This window comes from Natrix helvetica, assembly GCF_964273705.1.
Source record: "Natrix helvetica genome assembly, chromosome: 6".
In the NCBI taxonomy this organism is placed as follows: domain Eukaryota; kingdom Metazoa; phylum Chordata; class Lepidosauria; order Squamata; family Natricidae; genus Natrix; species Natrix helvetica.
In genome coordinates, this window is record NC_138553.1 from 21,771,465 (window position 1) to 21,796,614 (window position 25,150).

At 38.2% G+C, this 25,150-nt stretch overlaps 1 protein-coding gene across 7 annotated transcripts in view; it reads right to left on the reverse strand.

Annotated features, from left to right (window-relative positions):
* KIAA1549 overlaps positions 1 to 25,150 on the reverse strand; it is a 128,830-nt gene that overhangs the window by 40,448 nt on the left and 63,232 nt on the right. For all 7 annotated transcript variants that reach the window (XR_014175707.1, XR_014175708.1, XM_081957062.1 and 4 more), the window contains exons 2-9: positions 22,492 to 25,131; positions 20,087 to 20,175; positions 14,954 to 15,131; positions 13,782 to 13,912; positions 13,423 to 13,606; positions 10,377 to 10,436; positions 6,403 to 6,548; positions 2,485 to 2,662 (exon numbers count right to left, since the gene is read on the reverse strand). Coding sequence is in view for 5 of the 7 variants with exons in the window: in XM_081957062.1 (XP_081813188.1) it covers positions 2,485 to 2,662; positions 6,403 to 6,548; positions 10,377 to 10,436; positions 13,423 to 13,606; positions 13,782 to 13,912; positions 14,954 to 15,131; positions 20,087 to 20,175; positions 22,492 to 25,131 (3,606 nt within the window). In the remaining 2 variants the exon portion in view is untranslated. The remainder of the gene's footprint in view (positions 1 to 2,484; positions 2,663 to 6,402; positions 6,549 to 10,376; positions 10,437 to 13,422; positions 13,607 to 13,781; positions 13,913 to 14,953; positions 15,132 to 20,086; positions 20,176 to 22,491; positions 25,132 to 25,150) is intronic.

Consider the following 25,150-nt stretch of genomic DNA (forward strand, 5'->3'; position numbering starts at 1 on the left):
GAGAGAACTGCCAGTGAGATAAATATCCTGAGGTCAAAAGGAAGGTCAGAAGCTATTCAGAGTTTGTGGCTATCCACTGCAATCTCACTTCATCTATATTCTCACATCATGCTAATAACAGAAATATTCCGTGTCTGGGAATCAGTCAAAGTAACTGCAGTGGCTGCAGGGTGAAAACAGTCTTGAGGGTCTTTGTAAAGTCTAAGCTATCTGAACTAAGTTTCCCCCCTTTTTTTGATCCATTGAGAAAAATTATCTCCCAAAAACGCATATATTAGGAAATGTACTTGCTCAGCATGTATATATCGTGAGATGTTATGTACAAACATTTTTATGAGTTTTCATGCAGACTTACTGAGAAAGATGGAATAAATTTACGCATAAAAAAATGTGATGCACACCACCGAGTTTACCATATTTATTGGAATCTCAATGTCAACAATACTCATTGGCCAAACTAGACAAGATGCTAAAGGGCCTACAGTCAGATTTCCTTTATATGCTGTTCTTGCTGTGTGACATGGTAACTATAGTTTCTGAAGGGCATCATTGAGGGAAAGCCTGTTTAGGGAGGTAAGATTAATTTCTGCTGTGAAGTTAGTCATGACTATGGAGGAGTTACTGTCAATCAATCTGACAATCATTGCAGAGCTACTGTAACAATCAAATTACAGGGAAAGAGAAACCATATCTCCTACCATGAACTTCTGAAAGAAAGGATGGTATCAACCTAAAATAATAAAAGTAAAGTAAATCTTCCCCTAAAGCAGGCATGGGAACTTAGATTCAGTTCAGGGGGAAATCGAAGCCAACTCAGGCAGCTAGTGGAGTGATATTAGGAAATGCTGCTTAATGAAGTAAGAGCCCTAATAATGTTCTCTCCTAACTCCCACCCTTGATGTTATTAGCTTTTCCTTGCCAGAAGAGCAGCAGATATAGAGAACAGCTTGCTTGGCACATGCCTTTCTTCCAATGAGGAAGATCCTTGCTGGAGAAGCCAGCAGAAGCAACCGTCCCAGATCAGAAGAGATTGCAAGGGAGCGTCTTACAATCGTATTGGTTTTGTCCATGCCTTCCCTTTCTCCCCCAAGACTGCAGGAAATGTTGTGGCCCACCAGCGGCCAACAGAGCTGGCAGCAGATTCGGACAATGGGGAGGTTAAGGAGGAACATGGGCCAGTCCTGGAGTCTGGTGAAGGCTCTGATGAAGGCTTTGTGTCAGAGGCAGAGAGGAGGCCAGAACCGTATGCCAGTTATCAGCTGTTGTCAGAGTCAGACAGCAGTGAGGCAGACAAACACCTGGAGCCTGTTCCCAGTGTGTGCATGCACAGAGTTGCCACATGAAGGGAACAACTAAAGAGCAGGGATCGACTTGGGAGTAAGGCCAGACAATGAATGGCCCTTCCCAGAGGAAATAAAAGAGGAGCGAAAAGGGAGTTGAGTTTGCAGGAGACAATCAGTTCGCTAATTGGTTAGTGACTCTCTGATACTCCTTGCCAAGTTCTGCAGATATCGGCCTGTCAGCTCTTCCAGCCAGATAAGGTCTGTGACTGTAAATCCTCCTTTGAAAGATTTTGCCGGCTGTAAATGAGCACAATTCACTGTAAATTAATAAAAGGGGCTTTTGCCAGGACAAGGAGTTTGTTTCATGCTCTTGGGAAGCCTTGGACGGAACAGGAAATATGTGGTTACTTTCTCAAAGGAGGCTCCTTGATGAAAAGAAAACAGGTCCTGAACCAATAAGTAAGTGTTTCCCTTAAGGAGTTATCTAACCAAACACTGCAAATCAGTGTTTCTTAACCAGCAAGTTGGCTGGGGAATCCTGGGAGTTGATGTCCATGTATCTTAAAATTGTCAAGGTTGAGAAACACTGATTTCAATGATACTAAACACTTCAAAGTTTAGAAATCTGGTTCGGTCTACGCATCCCTAATGTTTAAAATCATTTTTAATTTGAACATAGCTCAGTTTCTCAGAGTTGCATATGCCTCCTCTCTTATTTGTACGACTGCAATCACAATTTCAGAGTGAAATCAAATCAAATAATCTAATAGAGAGAACAAAAGCAGCACAAAGCCTTATACAAACCAACCAATCTGTTAGGGCAAAATGCAGTTCACGGTGACATAATGCTTAATGTTAATGACGTAATCCTCAACCTGCTATAAAGCACTAGAAGATGGTGTGTGTGCAAGTTGCTGCAAGAAATCTAGATTGCTGTGTTTCCAGAAAGCATTGACTAAACAGTTACCATAGTGAGCAATTAACCACGTAGGGAGCTGTTATGTAACACCTCTTTGCGTTGTCAGGAGAATATTACATTTCCACAGAGTGCAGGGGAAGCAGAGGTGTTAAAATTCTCCACATCAGAAGTTGAAACATTGGCACACAGAAAAGCAGTTCCCCACGAAACTGTGTGCATATAGACTGTTTTCTTGGACATACTGCAAGGATTACTTATTATTCTATTTGTTTGGAGACTCACGCTGAGCCACTGGGCCCTGAATGCGATAACCCAGGATGATGGCAGCCTTCTGGATATCCACCCTATTAATCAAATCTGATGCCTTCGCAGCACTGAGCCTTTCCCCATCTTGATGTTCCACAAAATAGACCAGCATAATTGGGCTGTCGGCTTCCTCTAAGCGTGACAAATTCACCATCTGAAAAGGCACGAGAATTTCAATTAAAAATCATGCTAGAAATGGGAAGGATTCCATTTTCATTATGTTTTGTCATTTCATACTTTGGGGTGACTTGGGTCATGGACCTGGATCACTGACACCCCATTCTTTGGGGTGAGATAGGCCATTGTCTATTTGAATGATAGCCATTGGCTGTGTTTGAATGTCACATACTTTAGCAAAAAGGTTCGCACACACACACACACACACACACACACACACACACACACAAGAAAAAAACCAACACTTTTTAGAGTGGTAGGGTTTTGGAATTTTGGAATATATTGTGAATGCTGTTTTTTTTAAAAAAAGAATTCAAAGGAGGGGTTTATCCGTTTATAAAATCACAGGGAATACTGGTTGTCCTTGACTTACAACAGTTCTTTTAGTGACTGTTTGAAGCAGTGGTGGGATTCAAATAATTTAACAACCGGTTCTCTGCTCTAATGACCAGCTGGGTAGGCGTGGCCCAGTGGTCATGTGACCATGTGGGCGTAGCCAACTCAAAGTCACTCACATCAATAGGCGCTTTGCTTTAGCTCAGGGATGTCCAAACTTGGGAACTTTAAGACTTGTGGACTTCAACTCCCAGAATTCCCCAGCCAGCATGGCTGGCTGAGGAATTCTGGGAGTTGAAGTCCACAAGTCTTAAAGTTCCCAAGTTTGGACACCCCTGCTTTAGCTGTTACAATGTAATAAGGGTTAACCAGAGAGGCAGTTTCTGTAAGCAGGGCAATAAAGATTAGGCTAGAAATAACAGCAGAATGTTTCCTTCCTGCCTTCCTTACAGGATTAGCCTTATAAAAATGGGGGGAAAAAAACCAAAAGGAGGTTTCTTCCAACAACCGGTTCTCCGAACTGCTTAGAAAGTTAACAACTGATTCTCCCGAATAGGTGCGAATGGCTGAATCCCACCACTGGTTTGAAGTTACATGGCACTGAAAAAAAGTGACTTATGATTGATTGTTTTCCCACCCTTATGACTGTGGCAATATCCCCATGGTTACATGATTAAAATTAATTAATATTTATAAGGGTTGCAGTTTCCTGGGGTCAAACAAAAATAAAAGGGGAAGCCCGGTTCACTTAACAACCACGTTAGTAACTTAACAACTGCCATTATTCACTTAACCGTGGCAAGAAAGGTCCTGAGACAAAGCACACTTAACAAATGCCAACAGAAATTTTGGACTCAATTAGGGTCATAAGTTGAGGACTACCTGTATTATCATTTTACTAGATGTAGTATGTACACCTCCTCTACACACACTCCCAATCATTACTTACATTTTTTTTTGATAGACAGGTGAATGTGCTTCCAAAGAGAGCACTGGTTTACAATCACTCATGATTTTTATTTTTTGTTTAGGATCCCAAAACAGTCTAGGTTGGAAGATAAAGAAGATAAAGACTGATGTCTAATTTTGCAAGGCCCCAGGTTTCCATTTTTTAAAATTTAAAATATAAAAATCAGGTGAGGCAATAAGCCCAAAGGGCACTAAAAATTATATCCACAAGCACCCAGAAGCCACTTTGAGAATCCAGGGTTTAGCATCATGTAAATAAAATCTTGGGCTTCTACCCTGCCTTCTTCCTGCCCAGCATGGCTGAGCAGAACACTTGAGCACTCTTGCTCCCCCCCCCTTTTTTTTGCTCCTTAGCTTTACAATTTATTTGATTTATACCCCATTTTTTGTTTTGTCCAACAGACCAACTTCAATTAATATTAAGTATGGTTTGTTTCAAACAAGCTGATATGAAACCACCATTTTAAAGCTGGAGTCCCTAATTTATTTCTTAAGACACCAAGTGACCACACATAATTTTGTTGATGCCAATTGATTCCATGTGAAATTTTATTTTGTAGCTTATGTAAAGACTTTTAAATTGTGTTAGCATTAAAAGAAGTAATAAATACTTCAATACTCTTTTTTTTAAAAGCAAAAGCTAGTATGCTTCAGAGCAAGTCTTCATCATCTTTATTTTCAAGATTATATGTGTATAGGCATATTTATATAATACAATACTTATACAATATCAACAGTGGGAGGCTATACCTCAGTGCTTTTTATGGAAGGCACTCACTTGCTAAGGAAAACAATATAGGTAATGGTAAAATACTGGCAGTGGTAGTATTATGCAACATCCTGCTTTAAATTTTCTAACTCCCCTCTCCATCTGCTAGCAAAACTATAAGGATGTTGCACCAAAAATCTACTTTCTGATTTAAACAATTTACTGTCTCTTGTACTCAAATATGTTCAGTATTCAAATGAGGACCCTCTGGTTTATTGAATCAAAAATAAATAGTAAATTTTAGTTGTGGTTTATGTCAATAAGCTACAGTTTAAACAGACTACATGTCTTGGTTTTGATGCAATTATGAACCATAATTACTTTAAGCTTGAAAATGTTTGCTTCCAGTCTCCTTCACACTGTCATAGGAGTAGGAGAGGGAAGAGATGAGCAGGGTCATTCACAGAAAATGAAACTATTATCTTGGTGTTTAGACCCGGCCAATGACAGACAATTACACAGGTAATACATAAAACACCAGATAATGTCAGAAAAATAGATGCAAAATTGGTTAAAATTCAAAAAGGAAGAGTGTTCATCTGTTTTTCAACCAATTTTGCCTAAGATGCTCAGGGAAAATTACTAACAAATCTAATGTAAAATCTACAGTCAACAAAACATAAAATCTAACATCACGACTCAGAAATGGAAACTTAAACCGTGAAGAAGAAATAAATTAAGAAGGGCTTAAAAAAAAAAACACCAACGCAGAAATATTTGCCAAGTTTCATCAGTGTGTAAATATTTGCAAATTAGTTATGAATACTTAATAGCAAGTCTGAATATCCACATTCAAGTTAAATATGAAAGATGGGTTTTGGTCCAAGGCTGAAACCATCTGCTCACAGTTTTGCACACATCAAGAAACCCAGGGGAAAAACTGGAAACGCTTCCATTCTCCTTTTGTTTCCTCCCCTCTCTTTTCCTCATTCTCCCTCTTCCATGGCTAAGGGGGAAAATAATAAAAACTACATTTTTCTGCAGTATCTTGCTAATGGTGATAGTTTTTTCTGATTATCGACTTCCTGTTCATGGAAACATTCACATGATTCTATGTTCTAATGCAACTGTAGGTGACAATGTGCTAGGGAGAAAAATTATCCTGACATCATCTTACTATCTTTGGAGAAGGAGAGGAGTTGAGAATAACAGCAGAGAAAGCCAAAGAATAATAAGAAAATAAAAATTCATTTACTGAACACTAACAAAAGAACAACATGAAGCAAAACCCTACTCACCCCAATTAATTCAAATTCAAATTCTGCTTACGCAAGTCACAGTTAATATTAAGCCCCAGAAAACGGAAAAGCAACGTTAATAAAATGAAATTCAAAGCATTTGGGGCAGAGGTGGTATTCGGGCGAACTGGTAGCGGTGGTAGCAGGAGGCTCCACCCACCCGCCCAGATGTCATCACGGATGCTCTGTGCATGTGCAAAAGTGCCATGCACGAGCGAAGCACACGCGCACACACATTCCCAGTTCCAAACCGGTAGCGAAGGTAAGAGAAAACCATTACTGCTTTGGGGCATGAGAAAGATTTTAAAAAAAGAGTTGATGGCGATTATGATGATTTACTCCAAAAATTACTGTTATATGATGTCTTTCCCAACTTAAGCGTCACCCCCAATTTCTTTCAAATACCTGCACAATGTTCTTCCCAGCAAAAGTTGCTCTTCTCCATCTCCGCCCTCGGCCCGTAGCCTCATTCAACAAGTGGGCTAGCTTTCGTTCCATCTCAGCCTGAAAAACTTCCTCTTCAACTTTCTGTTTGACAACTCCCAGAACAACTATGTTGAAATAAGCATTCAGATAGGGAAAAAAATGCTTTTAAAAGATACTTGAAATGTTCACCTTGACATCATAGGTAAACTACACACTTCTTGTCATTAGAATAATATCCAAAATGGTAAAGAGAAGATGGTATTATCTGGGAAAAAGCAAGTATATCTTTGCTTGCTGTTACATCAGTGCTTCATGAAGAATCTGGTTCTAAAAAAAGTTTTGTGCGTAGACTTTAATACATTATAATAATTTAAAGGCTGAGAAATAGTGCTACCAGGTGCTTGTACCTACACCACATCCAGAAGGCCACTGAGATCCTCCTAATAAATAATTTTTAACACAGCTGAAATTTAAAAGCCTGTTGACTTTCATAAGAGGCACAGATTCTCATGAAATTTCAATTTGTATAGTGAATACATGGGAATAACTGAAATTTTGTGAAATGTAACCATCACATAAGATTCTGGTCATTTTAAAAATATTTATATTTTCTGGCACTTATGTGTCTTTGCAGTTTTCTTGGCAGGAATTTTGGAAGTGGATGGCCATTGCTTACTTCATAGGGCTCAGGGTGACTGACTCAAGGAGAGCCAGCTGACTTAGTTTTCAAGATGGGACTGCCCAGTTTGTAATCTAGTAACTTAACTTCTGTACCAAACTTACTCTAATACAAACCACTAGAGCAAGGATACCAAACTGGCAGCCCACGGACTGGTTGCATCATGCATAGGCCACACCCACTCTGGCTCGGCAAAGGCAAAAAAATTCACGATATGTCACATGATGTCACATTAGATGATCGAGTTTGACACCTGTGCACTAGATGATAATAAATTGTACTTTTACTTCTCACATCTTTTTCCTAAAATTCAATTTGCATTCCTACTAGGTATTTTATCTATTGATCCTTACTAATCCTTAACTATGCTCTAAGAATTACAACATGGAATAATGACTTTCTGTTGGACGTGCGGATGTTTAAATCTACCAGCCTCTCCCATTTTTGTAGAGTTTTATGTTCATTTTTCTGTTTCTATTTATGCAAACTAGTAGGGACATTTGCAGTGTCTGCCTTCGAAGTTACTGTTTTAAACCACAAACTGTTAAAATCATCAAACTATTTTTGGGCAAAACTGGGTTATTAAAAAGTGAACACAAATGCTACTTTCAAATGTAGTTCAACCCTACTAATACTTCCTTGCATATTTGTTCATGTCAGGAACTCTCCCAGTAAATGAATGATTCATTATTCAGAACTTATGTATTTACTGCTGATAGGATTAAGTAAATGGTCTTCAAAATTTAATATTGAAAGAAAAATTTAAAATTGAATCTGCTGTGTAGTGGAAATTTACTGAGTAGAAAATCAAGTCGGCCAAAGACTCTACAGTGGATGTAAGCATGAAATGGTAGCATAAGTGGTAGCATAAAGGGAGGATGTAAGATGCACATGCAGGCAAAAATTAGCCGTATCTTCAGAGTGGGAAATGTAAGAATACAAGTTGTAAAAACAGTTGCAAGAGGAAATGGCTAACTAGGGAAAATTAACTGAACAGGATAACAGGAAAGCTAATTGAACTGGAAAACAGGAAAGGCAAAACTAAAACTGAACAACAGGAAAAAAATCTATTGTTCTAAGAATCCATAAAATAACTCAGATAATAACCGAGCATGCTTAATGAACTGATTAATATTATTTGACACACCTTGGATATAATATCTGCTACTTTTAATGTGATGTATAATTTAGTATGTTTAAAGAAGGTAGCAGGAAATATGTAGGAGGCGGTCAGGAAGAGTGTAACCTCATAGTAACTTAGCCAATGGGGAATGAGGAGGGATGTGGGGGCCAGGACAAGGTTGTATAAAGAATGGAATATTTTGGGTTGGAACTTTGGAGAGGACCACGCTTTGAAAAGCTTCTCTCCCCGTTTATTGCAATAAATGAAACAAAAGGCCTTCACTGTGTCTTGGGTAGGTCAGGCGAGCTTGTCTCTGGTCACAAAGGAAGGTATCCAGGAACACATAACTGCTAAAACTCTCATTGTGTTTATCTCTTTGTCTGTTTGTACCCTCAGGCTAGCCCAAACTATGTATTATAATAATAATAATAATAATTTATTAAATTTCTAGACCGCCCCCTCTCCCCGGAGGGACTCGGGGCGGTGTACAGGAATAAATGTAAAAACATACAAACAATCATATACATAGCTAAAAATCAAATTAAACAACCCCTGTACGAATTTATAAAAATTAAAAACATTAAAAAACAGACCCTAAAACCAATCCTAAAAATTTAGAAATAAAACTGAGGCGGGAAAGATGGAATTAGGCCAAGCCGGCTAGCTGGAATAGGTGGGTTTTAAGTTTCTGACGGAAGGAGCGGATACGACAACAGTTTTTGAATCAAGGTACCTAAAATCTGCTAACTTAAAAAATGTATAAAAATTCAGGAAACCATTACTGTTTAATGTTCATTCTAATCATACCATACCCTACCACCTTTCTTTCAAAGCATGTCACAAGTTTATGTAGTATAATTCAAACTTACACACACATAGGTCTGCTATGTGCTAAAAAATAATATTTTTATACCCACATACGGAATTATACTAGACACTTTTTTACATACGAAGAGATGTTCTTCACCCAAAAAGGAAGCAAAAATGATTCTTGTTATTTTGAATATGGAGTTATGCATTTCAAAGAATAAGGAGCAGCTTATTCTACTCAGTTTCTTCCTCTGTCATGATGTGGCAGTACTCATCCTGTATCTTGACATTATGATGATCGATTTCATCAACCCCTCACAGTGGCAGGCTGTCAAAGCTTCACTCACGTACAGAAAGAAATGTCTACTCTAGAAATTTTATCTTCTGAAAATTCAGGAGTTTGGAGTGGAACAGTGAAGGAAAAATAAGCTTCTTTTATAACAGATAGCAAAGAAGCTCTTAATAATGAAGATCACCAACTGCAGGTTCTGGAATCATATTTATATCCAACGCAGAATTTAAATGTTATGTTTCTTCCTCCCACTCCTATGCTATTATGGATTTCTTCCATTCACTTTTTGACCTAGGATGTGGAAGGCAACTGCACAATATTTTGATTATAGGCCTTTTGATCAAAACCTTTTTGCCTCCAGGGTTGGCATCTTCTGTTCTCTTGTCTGTACGAAGTAAAGTGCAGACGTATACGCTATATATACTGTGACTTCACATAATTACACATTACAGAGACAAATGAGCATCTGTAACTAAACTAAAATATCTGGCAGTGGTCCTACAGCAAGTATTATATGCTATGCCTAACAGACAGTTATATTTTCCATTTCTGGATGTTTAATCATTATCAGACCTGAAAAAAGTAGAATCATCTGTACTGAGAAATCATTCAGTTCAGGATAAATTTTCTCTTCTAGGGAATTAAAGCACATTTTTCCCCATAAATTTTGAGCATTTTTTCACTCTGTCACTTTGCTCTATGAAAGGGGTTTCATAATTAGACCATCATTGGACCAGACTCATAAAGTATCACAGGCTAAAAGGTTATCAATACAACAGCCACAGTGCTATTCCTCCAACTGGCTAACATTATTCCCTTGGCCAACGGTCAGTAAAAGAGGAATAATGAATGAGGGGAAAGGTGGATAATGGAGACCATTATTGAAATCTTAATTGACCACCTTTGCTTTAACTTCAAGGAAAGCAAAGGAGACTTTGGCCATTGCTATTTGCATCTGCATTTTAAAAATACATGAAAATATTAATCATATATTGTCTATTACTCTGATAATATCACGTGGAGAGATTATTCAGTTATATGATACATACCTGTTCTTACCCAGGAAGATTTCATCAAGTGTGATGTATTCAATTGGGGATAATAAACAGCTGGAAAATTTTTAAAAAATGAGAGATGGGGGTAAAGAAATATGTATAAAAAGAAGATCCAGAGAGACAACAAACCAGAATCAAGAGAGCATTTTATAATTCATAGTAAAACAGTGAAATAACTTGGCCACCTTTCTAAGAAAAAATCAATTGACCAAGATAATAATTACCGCCAGTTTTATGTTCTGACCATTAAACTAAATTAATTAAAATCCCACAGAGCTATTATATGCTTTCATTTTAGGAAATACCACAGAGGGGAAGAAATTGTACTGTATAAAATTAACAAGTTGCACATAATGGCTAGGCTTCCTGTCTAGACAAACACAGTGACTGCCTAAACATATTATTTTCCGTGGTACGTGTATCTATAAAGTGGCATTAAACATTAACAGCATCTAATTCAATGTGTAAAATTCTATTATGAAATAATGTATTCTTTATTCCCTTTTTTTGACCTAAAATTAATCTTACTACTTTATTCCCCCCCCCCCCCCAAATGGAATAAAAAACTGGCAATGTGATATAATGGTAAAGGTACCGTTGGGGCTGAAGGCTAAAAGAGAAGATTACCGCTATGTACATTACAGTTCCTAAGCAGAGCTGTGCATCCAGCTGTCTGTCCTTATTTGGATGAAGACTGCACTTAGGTTTAGAAGGCATGCTGGGAATTGGAGTCAAGAATTAGACAGGGCCAGGACCTAAACTAAATTTAATTTAATTTATATGCAATTAAAAGTAATTAAATACAGTTTGGTGATGTTTTTTCATGGCTAACAACCAGTTTACTATTAAAATAAAGCAGAAGACCAAGATAATAAATTCTAGCCAGATAATCTCACAGGCATGTTATACATAAAGAGGTATAAAATCAGTACTCTAAAGGTGATATCAAAATAGAGATTAGCTTAAAGGAGATAATGTGGTAAAGTTCCCATATTGGAATTCTCTGAAGAATAGGATGAATCGGCTACGCTTCCCCCAGTCCCTCTAAAATGAGCAACAGTGAAACACACGACTCAAAAGTGTCCTTGCTTAGCACTCTTACTACAAGGCAAGGAGTTGCAAACTAGGCCTTTTGTGGACTTTTCCAAATAGAACTGCAGAGGGAAGAATAATGACCTTTGCCAAAGGCAAATGTGGCAATTTTAAAATTATGACATTAGCAAGATAGCTAAGATAGGCTTGTAGAAACCTAATTTTAGAACTTCATGATTTAAGATGGCAGGAGTAAAAAGTGTTCAATGCAGCAAATAATATCCCAAATATTTTTATTTGTTCAATTTGTTCCTTGGTGCCAGTTTTGGTGCCACAATCTGCATGTTCTACTAAACCTGGTGGTGGATCAGATGGCACTTGTGGCTAGGAGGGCCTTTGCACAGCTTTGGGATGTACCCCAGTTGTGTCTGTTCCTGGATCAAGAGGCTCTGGTCAGTCATTCATATGCTCATCATTTACACATTGGACCATTGTAATGCATTCTACATGAACTATCTTCAAACAGCCAGTTTGGTGTGTAGTTAAGGCGGGAGATTGTGACTTCTAGTTCCATCTTAGCCATGAAAGCCAGCTGGGTGACCTTCGGTCACTTACCCTCTCTCAACCCAACATATCATTCTTCACAAGATTGTTGTTGTGGGGAAAACAGGAGGAAGAAGGAGTATAAGATATATTTGCCACCTTGAGTTGTTTATGTATATAAAAAAATTAAGGCAGGATATTAAAATAAACAAATAAACTAATAAATAACCCAGAAGCTTCAGCTAATGCAGTTTCAGCAGTAGGAGGCAGTGTGCTCCTAGAAACACACATACAGGCATTCCTTCAGGCACGACAGGCCATTTAATGACCAAAGTTACAAACCCCCCCCCAAAAAAATTACATACACATCCATTTCCAAGTAATGCTTACAGTGCCCCATGGTTATACCATTACAACTGACCAAAGAGATTCTATGGCATGCCCACCCACCTATTTCCCCCTCATCCTACCTGGCTGGGTCCCCACAGGCATTGGGTCTACTTTAACCCACTGGCTTTCACACACACACACACACACAACCAGGGTCACTAATTGTTAACTTGTTTCAGGAAGCTGGAACTCTGGATGGTTTTGAAAGGTAAGTGGGTGATTGTGACAGAGTGGAGTAGGGAGAAGGCCTATAGGGCTTGGGGAACCCAAGGGGCAGGAAGCAGAGCACAAGATATCTCAGAGGGTGGGGGAGGCCTTGGGGGGCCCAATGCAGGTGGATTGTGCCTGCACTAGGCCTCCCCTATCCCTGAGTAACCCCATGCTAATGAATGCACCGGGGAGCACAGGGAGCGGGAAGTCATTAATGACACGGTTCATTTAACATAGACTTGAACTTCCAACAGTAATGGACAGCTCCATTAGTGTTGTAAGTCAAGGACTATCTATATTACAACATTGATGCTACATTAGTCAAGTTTGCTTCTTGGTCCAATTGAAGCTGATGATTTTAACTTTTAAAGCCCTTTATGGCATGGGACTGGGCTATCTGAGGGACCTTCTCTCCCCAATTATAACAACCTGGCCCATTAAGTCTGGCAGAGAGCATGCTATGAATACCATCTGCCTAGGAACTATAATTGTTGGGTTCCAGGTGGTGGGCATTCTCTGCCATGGCACCAGCCTCATGGAACATCCCCTCCTACCCCCCAAAAATAGGTCAGCTCCATCCCTGTTGATGTTCTGGAAGTTTCTTAAGATCTGGTTATGCCACAAGACCAAAGAGTTCCAGGGAACTGAAGATGGCTCCTCTGTTGAAGTGGATATACTCACTCTCTCTATGCTTGGGGATTTTAATGTAGTTTAGTTTGAATTAATCTTCGTTTTTAATGCTGATTTTTATAATTTTTAAATGACTGTATGTTTTTACTGATGATTGTATGCTGCCCAGAGCACTTCTTATGACATAAATCTGGCTAATAAATACATAAATAAAAATAACTCCAAGTTTACTCACGTTCTGCAATGTGCTGCACTGGAAAGCCCAGGTAGAAACTAAACTCCACCACAGACAAGTTTCTTAGCAGTTCACTAACTTCAGACCCATTCAGGAATCCACGCTTCTCTCGAACGGCAAATATAATTTGCACAGGGCCTTGCCGGAACACTGCTTTGGGCTGACCCAGAGTTATATTTAGTATCTGAAAAGACCACGTGAGAAAGAACTTTTGAAAACATTTCAGCATGTAGCCAGCATAATTATCCTCAACATCTCTACGGTTAGTATCACCGTAAAAGTCCGCATTGGGGAAAGCAGAGGAGAGACTAGACAAGAGAAGCATACAGGAGATCCATTTCAGGAGATGCTTGTCTCACCTGCACAGTGATGTTGGAAATATCCTGATGATGCTTTCGCACCTCCTCAAAGGCAAACCTCAGTCCTTTTTCAATGCGCTGGCTGAAGTTACAGAACCCAATGTCAATACTTCGGGGTACAAATTGAAGGACTAGAGGTAGAAAATTAAACGTTTGTGTTACTAGATTTAAGTTTAGTAATTCTGGCTAGAGATGACAAGGCTTGAATGGGAAATCTATTCTAAGGTTGAAAGGTAGGAGCAGTCTTTAGCCCCAATGACCTGTTTCATACATCATGGTTACATCATGGTTTAATGGGAAAAAACCCACAAATGGTTGGATCTGCATAACGTTCTAAAATAATACACCATGATTTATAATCTGCAATGGCTGAGTTGATACACTATGCTAGCCAAAATCAAATCATAATTGGTTCAGTATATTATGGAAATCCAAGCAATATCAATACTTTGTTTGGTATTCCAATTCTATAATTCACCCGTCAAGTAAAATCTATTAACAGAATTTTTATTTATCTAATTTATGTCACCTAGTCATGTACATAAGATAATGGATACTAATAACCAATGTAATGCAAGTTATTGTAGACTCATCCTCATTTCTCTCTAGCATCTTGCTATATCTATACTAATGCTATACTAATGCTTATACCTCTGCATCTCCTTCCACTGATTCTTTCAGTCATGGATTGTATTATCCATTAGGGACAATAGAAAGAATATCCTGGGCTAATGAAGCCTTTGGGACCTCCCAATGTTGTTAAAAAGATCATCACCAGGTGAATGAAAATTGCAAGAGCTGAACTAATATATAGGACAGGGGTGTCCAAACTTGGGAACTTTAAGACTTGTGGACTTCAACTCCCAGAATTCCCCAGCCAGCCATGGCTGGCTGGGGAATTCTGGGAGTTGAAGTCCACAAGTCTTAAAGTTCCCAAGTTTGAACACCCCTGATATAGGAGCTCATTCTCCATTTTTCATTTATACACCGATTTTCTACCAATAGGAGGAGGTCTAAATAATATTATTTTTGAACAGATGCACACATCTGAGATTTGAAGTGTACTAATCCTAAATTGTGCTTCAAGTGTCTTTCCTTCAACAAATGTTGGATCGTCAAAAGTCCATGTTTCTCTATCAGCACAGAAACAGTACAAAGGTGATGGGGCTTACCAGTCTGTACTTGGAACTGGAGAGCAGGAGCAGGAAGAGATGGTTGCAGTGATGAAATGAGAGGTGTCTCACCATAAAGAAGGCTGCTGTTCACCAATACATTGATGACAGCAACTGCCGTGTAAACAAAAGGCCCCGAGGTCACCAGAAAAGAGAATTTGGGAGAAAGCGTATACACCTATATTAAAAATAAGAGTGTTTTAAATCCCGAAAAGCAGCACTGTTTTCTGCATTGCATCATCTTTTCATAGAAAGATTTCTGTGCACTAATTGTGGCAATGAATGTCTTCAGCCACTATTAGCATATGAGGAGAACATGACAGGAGAGAAGTAAACACATAATCCACATAATTTTCTACAAAACTTCTATAGGGGTATGGCAGTGGCCTCATAACTGGATGTCCAATTCAGTTATCCTGGTGATTGCCTCTGGCATTGATTTGTGCAGGTCTTCTAGAAAACCAGAGAACACATGCCATGGGCAGTCTTGCACAATATGTTTAATAGTTTGCATATCAGCACCACAATCATAACAAGGGGAATCTTTCCATCCCCACTGATACAGAGCAGAGGCACCTCTTCTAGTATCACACCAAATTTTGTTCAATATCAACCAGACAGAGAGAGACAGGTTAAAAGCAGGTGGTTTGATAGAAGGATCACTAATGGTCAGGTCACAAGAAGGTACCTTGGACCATTCATCTCTCCAGACATTCTCAGGATTAAACTTGGTAGATGTTAAGTTTTCCATAGTGGCCTACAAGATTTCAATCTTTTGATGGGCTGCACAGTGTCCTGGACAGCATCTTTGAACATATCGGGACAAGAGTTTGTTGTCTTCTAATATGGGGCAGTATAATATTGCTAAGTAAGTACTGGTAACCAGTGGACAGCACTGGGGTGCAATGTGCCAGAGATGATATGCATTGTCTGGCGGAGTTGGACATCAACAATTTGGGTGTGGGCAGTGTTAAGCCACATGCTGCCATAATATTTAGCTGTGGAATAAACCAAAGGCAAGGCTGTTGTTTGTAGGGTGTTAGCATCAGCACCCCAAAATGTTCCAGCCAGTCTGTTCAGTAAACTGCTGTGGCTTTTCAATTTTCAAAGCCTGTTTTTTCCAAGTGTCGTCAGAAGGTTAGTGATCTCCTGCATTTAAACATAAAGGGATGGATCAACTACATTAATCACCCTTGGTTCCTGATTTATAGTTAAGGTTGCTATACAGCAATTCAGATACAAAGGGGGAAAGATAATTTTAGAATGCAGGGGAATGCTCATGTCAAAGATGGATAGCAACTACTTAATGAAGTGTGATTTTTTTTTCTGGGCTCATATGTCTCCAGGGAATAATGTTTGATTTAAAGTTGCTATTCATATAACATGCATTCCCATGTACACTTTGTGCATGTTTTCAGTAATGCCTAAATGCAGCTTTCGCATTGTAGACTCTTGTGTTTTGACACTGTGGCACACTTTTCTCATAATCATGACTTCCCATTAAGCCAGGTGATTGAACTCTGGTAACATCTACAATAAATATTTTAAAAGAAGGATCATGCCTTAATTGTTTGATATGTAAACAGTTTTGACTTAATTTACCAACCATTTTGTTGAGCATTTCTTTCTTTGAAATGAAATCTAGAATGCTCAACCTCTTCTAAACTTACACAAATAAGTCCTATATCTGTGAATTAATAATCTTACAACAGGACCATAGATTTATATGACCATTATGATTCCATAATTATCCATCTTAAATTACTCCATCTTCCCATTCCCTTTGAAGCCTAACATAAGGCTCTGTCATATCCCTATAGTAACAACAACAACAATAATAATATATTTCTACATATTATCAATTGAACACGAATATAGGTATTCCTAAATAATGCAATAGGAATGCACTTCTAAAACTATAGCGCGACTGGTGGCTTTTTAAAAATGTAACCTCACATTTTCTTAATCACAGTAAAGACTTGCTGAGTCTAACAGATTTGCATTTCTTTTCTCTGCCAGGCACTGTTGTAATAAAAGGTTACAACTTTGCATATTTTATGCTTCTTATGTTAAGGCTGAATTAAATTGGAGCCACACATGTTTATGTCTTCTAAAGCATGAATTGGTGTTGCCTTAAAAAATATGATCCTCTTGCACAACCGCAAATAAAAGAAAACATCTTGTAAGCCATAACACAAAATGCAAAGGACCATGGAAAAGCAAAACCATGGAATCCACACAAACATTTACCATTGAATTGTACTTTACATAAACCAATTCAGTCTAGAAAATTTAACAGCAAGCCAACTTGTTTGCAAGAGTTTCACACTAGGGAATGCATTTCCAAGCCATCTGACAACAAGTCATTAGTGGAGGTTATTAAGCTGCACAGCAGTTGTAATTTCAAAACATAGCTATCTTGGCAAAATTCCATTGCAAGACATAAATCTCTTTCGTGAGGGAGGTGAGAGCAGTCGAGATTTACCTTGTTGCAATTAGAAATGGAAACTATTCTCTGCCCAAGAGAGAAAGCAGGCTATGATGCCATTCAATCATAATGCAAACATGAGTTAAGTGCACAGAAATATGACTTCTTGCTTTAAGATAAATGATTTCTAGAGGACAGACCAAGCATGGAAGGTTATGTGTATTATTGGTTAAAAAATGGAGCAGACCTGTAAATTGATTGGAGCTCAAATGTTACTCATCAGAAGCTTGCAGTGTAAATCAAGGGGAAACTGGGTATACACAGGTAGGCATAAGGAACAATAAAACAAGGATTTCAAAAATATGTGTTCAATTCTGTTTACAAATGTAAGTGATCAAGGGAAGCTCAAGGGCAGATAATCTTATAGGACTGGCAGGACATGCATCTAATGTTTTCAGAAAATTAGTGCTATGGAAGACTTACATTGGTGCCTATTCTTGCTGCAGCTTATATTAATGTATGTATCTTTTTTATATCGTACATAAATGGTAGGTACATGTCTACTTATAATTGGGAAGTGCTGGATTCCTGAATTGGATTTAATTCTTGGGGGAGGGGGGGAGAGGATAGGGTTACTTTAAAGAGTTGGAATTCCAGCAATATCATCAACAATAATGAGCATCCACAAAGGCAGATAAGTAGAAACACAAATGACCCTCAACCAAACTATAATACCAATTCCCAGCTTTCATTAAAGAAAAAAAGGCAAATTTTAGAGACAGTGACTTGCAGATAGGGTTATATAATGGAACATAAATCTTCAAATACCCTATAACCAGGAGTTTGAATTTTGCTCAGAAGTAGAATGATATAAATTAAAGTGTTAGGGACATTTTTTTCTTATACAGTAACTAATCCCAGTTTAATATTTAGACTATAGACGTTTGTGCCAGAGGAAGTTTCCAAGAAGTGTTTTCAAAGAGACTGTTTGTTACACTGGAAGTTGGTAATGTTGACACATTATTTAAGAAATATATGTGTCTAATGAACTAACCTTAGCTGTGCAAACACACTTCTAAACATTTCTGAAATCTGAAACTTCACTCAAGGTTAAATCCAGGAGTTTAAGAAATTCCATTCAACATAATTTGAATGTATATTCTCTAGTCTGCTACTTGGGTGATCAGAAGCATCTAAATTAAGATCCTTTTGCTTTGTTCTGATCCTAGACATTACAGATATCAGTAACCTGTTTAAACAGGTTTTTAGATGTTAATGTTCAGCTGAGGTTTGAATTATAAATTAAGAGGTATTGTGTAGAATCCAGATTTACCCATTATGATACAAAAAGGGGAAATATATCCATATTCAATAACTCTACTGAGAATAGCATTGTACAGGTGTATAGATTAAAATATATTGGGAATAAGATTGTTGATACAGCTAAGATCTGGTGATCAGATTTCAATATATGTATCTTTTAATTGCCAGATATCTCAGAATTCTTTGTTGTTTTCAACCAGAGTATTTTTTCATACTTTCAAATGCCTCTCATCTACTTTCTTTTTTTATCTTATAAGATAAAGTTGTCATTCTTATGAAGAAAGCACCGATACAACAAAGAGTGCATTCTTAAGATTGTTCTCTGTTTTCCTGGTTTTTTTTTCTTTTTAATATCAGATGGCAAATGTCTTTATGAAGCATCTGTTGCTGCTCCTATAAAAATAACTTCCTAAATCAGACCTCTCTAATCTCCGTGGTTTTCTACTATTCTGCAATACCATGAGACTTAACTCCAAGCAACAAAACACAAAAGAGTGAATGTGCTACATCAGAAATCAATTTTTTTCAGCTACCAAAATATGTATGTCTGTGCGCGTGTGTGTGCCTTTGAGCTAGTGCCTTCTGGCAACTGTCTAGATTGCAGTTTTCTTGGCAACATTTCAGAAGTGGTTTGCCATTGCCTACTTCCTAGGACTTAAAGAAACTGAATGGCCTAAGGTCACCCAACTGGCTTCGTGCCTAAGGAAGGGCTAGAATTCATGGACTCCCAGTTTGTAGCCTGGTATCTTAACCTCTGCACAAAACTAGGATCAACCATTTTTTCAGACACCAAGATTTGCAGGAGGTATAACAAATGACACAATGGTGTAATCAAAGCAGGCAAAGCCAAAGTATTTCAGTTCATTAGAGAAAATGGAACTTTGGAAGGCAGCTAATCAATTATTTTAGGGGGGGAAATGGGAACATCATACCACTGAAAATGGATGTTTTTGCCCCTGAATTTCAGCAGTACAATCTGAGGGTATTATGATAGCTGGAAATGAGTTGTGTAATGTCTACGCTCTATGGGTTGCAACTATATATTTCTGCAAATTATAACCACACCCCACTTTTGATTGCTACCCTGGAAAAAAAATCTAGCAATTGTTTGTTTTGTAAAGTAGAACTTCACTCATTTTATCAATTATTTAAATAATATTCACAGAAGCAGATTCAAGAGCTTGCTCTGAAGCTTCTAGGATCAGCAAAATAAATAGGCCAGACACCCATCATATTATATGGCACCAAGCGAAGATGCACACACTTAGAATTCAGTTGTTATCAGTTAATATCCAAGCTACCATCGGCTTCATCAGTTATTTCTAAGAAAATGTCCTTAACTCATAGAATGATCTTCACAGAGCAAACTGTCTATCACTTACCTCTAGTTCTACCATTCTCCTAAATTCATTTTTCAGGAGTTCTTTGATGGATTCACTGATATTTTGTACTACAGACTTCCGTGCTAGCACTGAAAAGATGAATCAATAAGTAAGTATTAGAAGAATTAGATGCTAATCAAAAGTATATATAGATTTAAATGCAACAATTCAGATAGCAGGGTAAGTAGAGAACTGGGAGGAATTAATTTTCTCTATGAATATAACATACTGTTAAGAAATGCAAGTCCTAGAGCTTTTTCTCATTTTACAATCAGAAACCAAGCAGAGAGATATAAACACAAAGTGCCAGTACTAACCATCCAAAGAGACTCATATCTGAGACAGGACAAAGACCAATTTCTTAAGTTCTATTGCTGCTGCTGCTGCTGCTGCTGCTGCTGCTGCTGCTGCTGCTGCTGCTGCTGCTGCTGCTGCTGCTGCTGCTGCTACTACTACTACTACTACTACTACTGACTGTATCATTCACTTCTACTGTGCATTCCTTCCTATTCATTGTTTCTTCTCTGGTCGGAATGGGACAACTCACCTGGCTGGCTCGCCACAGCCGACTTGCTGCAGGGTAACTCACCATAATAATAATAATAATAAATATTTATTTCTTAGTCGCACCCTCTCCCGAAGGACTCGGGGCGGCGTACAACAAAACATAGGAAATAAATATATTGACATACATATAACAAAACATATACCAAGACATATATACGACATATACAAGGAGGAGGTGAACTGATAGATAAAAACAAGTAAAAACACAATGTTTAAAAACCCCTAAATAAATTGAATGCAATTAAAATCACCCATGGGACAGTTCAATGCAGAATAACTCAAGAGTGGGACAGATGAATTTCAGCAGGCCTTGTCTAGCTTAGGCTTGAACCTTGAACCTAAAGCAAGACAAGGCCCACTGCAATTCACTTTCCCCTCTCTTGAATTCTCCCATGTTGAATTGTCTCACAATGAATTGTTGTGTGGTGAGTTGGCTGTGGAAAGTCAGCCACAGTGAGTCAGCCAGAGCAAGACAACTGGGGCAAATAGGACAGGGTGAGCCAGCCAGATCTAGTCACCCTAGACCCTCTCTATGTATTCTAAGGAAGCACACCTTCAAAAAGTTTGTTCAGGTAGCCATATAACTTAGTATTAAAAAATGCTGCTGAAATAAAAACTGGGAAAGCATTTAGCTGCTGAACAAAGATCTTCCTGTTGCTGACACATACTGAACTTAGAATTGGTTAGAAATATGTTAGAAATCCACCCAGCAATGGATTTCTAACATATATTTAAACATGAAAACTTTGGCTGACTCTTCAACACTCATACAAATAGGGCAAGAGAATCTTCCTGTAGCATCCAGTTAAACAAGACTGCAAATTTAGGATTAACAATTATCTTACTTCTATGAAGCATTTCATAATGTCTATTGAGAGCTAAGCCTGTCCCTTTTTGATCAAATTCTATATACTTTCAACACTTTTAAAGGAGACAAAAGATAATAATATGTGTTTCAGCAACCTTATTTAGAACCATCCCATTGTATTGCAACTGCAGTATCTAAAATGTTAGCATAGAGTTCTGGAAATTGCAGATCCAACATGCCAGAGGATGGTAGCTTAGGGAAAGTTGACTTGTTAAAAATTAAATGGAAGAAAGTTTATCATTTGGAAGTGAAACAAAATGGAAATGAGTCACCCAAACTGGAACTGGTTTGAAGTGGGTAGAAGGTTGCACAAGCCCAGAACAAGTTTGTTTCATCCAGAACTCCACATCTAGGACAATTCAAGTCACTTCCAATGTACTCCCAGAAACTGCTGAAGCACTTTAGGAATGGGCTGGTCCAAAAAAGGTTTAGCATGATCTCAATGAATATTTTAAGAGTTCTTCAGTATTTTCTATTCCCCAATCAATCTCTATTAGGTACAGCATTTTAAGTAATAGAAGTACTAGCATAGATTATATGAAAAAATAATAAATTATTACAGCAGCAAAGTTAGGGCATTGTTCAAGAGACAATCAGCAACAGAATGGTCAATGCCTGGAATGCACTACCTGACTCTGTTGTTACATCCTCAAACCCCCATAACTTTAACCTTAAACTGTCTACTGTTGACCTCACCCCATTCCTAAGAGGCCAGTAGGGGCATGCATTAGTGCACCAGCGTGCCTAACGTCCCTATCCTACTATCCCCATTTATTTGTACCCATTTCCTGTGTTTTTATTCATGTTTACTCTTATTCCTGTTATCTTGTAACAAACTAAATAAATAAAATAAATACATTTGCAATCCATCATATCAGTTCATTTTCTTCTGCTATAATACCATAGAAGTGCCGTATAAATATATATTTAATAAGAAATATATATATATATATATAAGAAAAAATCTTACCAGTTGTTACCAAATATTTATCAGGGACTGTAATGTCACAAACGTAAGGCTGTTTAGTTGTGGTAGTTGGAATGGTTGTCACTGTAACCTGTGTAGGGGTCCAGATAGAGGTTGAAGAAGATATAGATGAACTTGATTTGCTGTTGGTAACTGAAGAAAGTCCTATTTTGCTACTGGAAGTAGTGGCAGTAAAAGCTGTTATACTAATATGCTCAGTCATGCTAGTTTTTGTTAGGACATCAGATTCAACTGCAGTATTCACAGATGAAGATGTCTCTACAACCATTGGTCCAGTAGGTGAAATTACATTGCTGTTCATATTTGTTGACAATGGTGTATAAGGAGTGGTTTTTAAAAAATCTGTAGTAGAAGGTACCTCTTGGAAGGAAGAAAATGGACTGAAATTAGCAGTAGCACCACTATCTTCAACGATAGCTGTAGTTAACAAAAAAGGTGAAAACGTTAAGACAGGGGTTGACTGCAATGATGTGAACCACAAGCTCACATATGTATTATCCCCAGAGACGTTGCTGGTGAAAACAGGCTGTGAAGCTGACACAGGTAGCTGCCGTGTTAACATGGAATCGATAGTGAAATAAGACTCAAAGTGAGAGGTAGCTTCTGTGAAAGCTGAGGTAAAATAAAATTCAGATTCTACCATCAAGATTGATGTTGGTTCTAGTAAGACTGAGGAATTCATATAGAATTGTGATGAGGGCATCGCTGCAGAACTGTGCGTAACTGGAAAAGAAGATGAGCTTGAATTAAAAAACGAACTTTGCCATGAAGAGACTTGAGAAGTCGCCATACTAGTAATGTTAAAAGCTGTTTGCTCAACTGAACTCCATCCAGCTGAATTGTCAAAAAGCACAGATGATGGAAGGAGTGTGGGCAAAATATGAGGTAAAGGTGTTGATAAATCACTTGGCATTGTTAGAAAAGATGTATCTGTAGCAGATGATGAATGGGACAGGTCAGTTGGCTCAGGGGAAAAGGGTCTGAATGAAAGGCTGGATACTATGTCTGATCTACTGATAACTGAGTCTTCTATGGCAAAATGCTCTACTGCAGTGCCAAATAAATGTGTGGTTTCTGAAGGCATAAATTCAGATGTTTCTAGCAGAATTGAATGTGTCATTGTCATGGAAGGCATACTCACATTCTCTATGGAGACAAATTCTGAAGAAATTGTAGCCACTTTAGAAAATGATTTTTCCGTAACACCTGTACTAGATTCTACTGTAACTAATTCGGACACAGAATAGGAGAAGTTAACCAGACTGCTTTCCAATGATATAATTTCAGAAGACTGGCTATAGAAATAGGAAGGGGACATGGATGTAAATATACTTTTAAGGCTAATTTCCATAGAATTTGACTCAGAGAGTTCAGTAAATCTTGAAGAGAGTGAAACAATAGGTCTTGATGGAAAACTGGTATCAAAGATTTCAGGAGGAGGTTCAGGCACATCGTAGAAATCACTCATTTCTGATGTACGTGATGCAATACTCTTTACTTCAGAGACCATGAATGTGAGCGTCTCACCGTACTCGCCTGAACCCACCTCATTTTCTGTGGGTCGCATTGAAAAGAATGGTTCTGGAGAAACTGAGATTAAGTCACAGTACAGACATGATGTATATGGTTCAGTGAAAGGCACTGGACTTTTGGAATCACTGAGTTTGTTTTCTGAGTAGCTAGGAAAAATTGATGCGGAATTACTGGAGAATTTCTGGGACAGTTCATGTGTAAAAAACATTTCATTAAAAGGAGTATTGAAAGCAGGTGCCTCTGTGTAGGAAATGGTATGAGGAAAATCGGTGGAAAACATAGTTGCCCCCGTTAATGAAATAGGAATACTCAGGACAGATGAGTATTTCGGACCCAGTGTTCCAGTTAAACTGCTATTAATAATAGAGTGAGCTTCAGGATAAGTGTAAGTTCTTTGTGTATTGTGATATGTAGGCGACTGTTCTACAGTAGTATCAAAAAGCAGAAAAGTTGAAGAGAAAAGATAAGATGGCAAACTCTCCCCTTCTTTTCCAATACTTGCATCTGCCATTTCTAACGCAACAGAATGTAAGTCAGTCTGAGGCATGAGCAAGTCTCTGTATGGAGTCAGATTAATACTCGTCCCGTCAAAAGACTTCAAGTGCGGGAGAGAAATATGGGGGACAAAGGCAGCCCTTTGCAATGTTGTCTGCAATGTTCCCACATCATCAAGTGGCAAAGAGGAGACAGCTAGTGAAGGTGCTAACAACAAAGTTTGTAGTGTTTCTTTAGTTGGCTTTACTGGGTAGGAACCCAAATGATCGCCTTCTACAAAAGACTTCAGTGAAGGAGTCTGTTGTGCATTTGAAATTAAACTAATAAAACTATCGTCACTTAAGATGGCTTCATTGCTTGTTACTGAAAAATCCAGTGCTGGTCCCTTTTGTTGAACTGAGGTTCTGCTCCCCGCTTCTTGGTCCAATGAGGTCATTTCAAAAGGAGTGGTTACTGGTGATGACAACCCAGGGAACACGGTGTTTGCCCTGGAATCTCTTGTGCTTTCGGTTAAGGCTGTGTGTGTCTTGTTACCCACAGGGCTTTGACTCAGCAAAAGAGAAGAAAAGTTCTTCGGCCCCAAATAGATGTCATCTAAAAAGAAAAAAAAAAG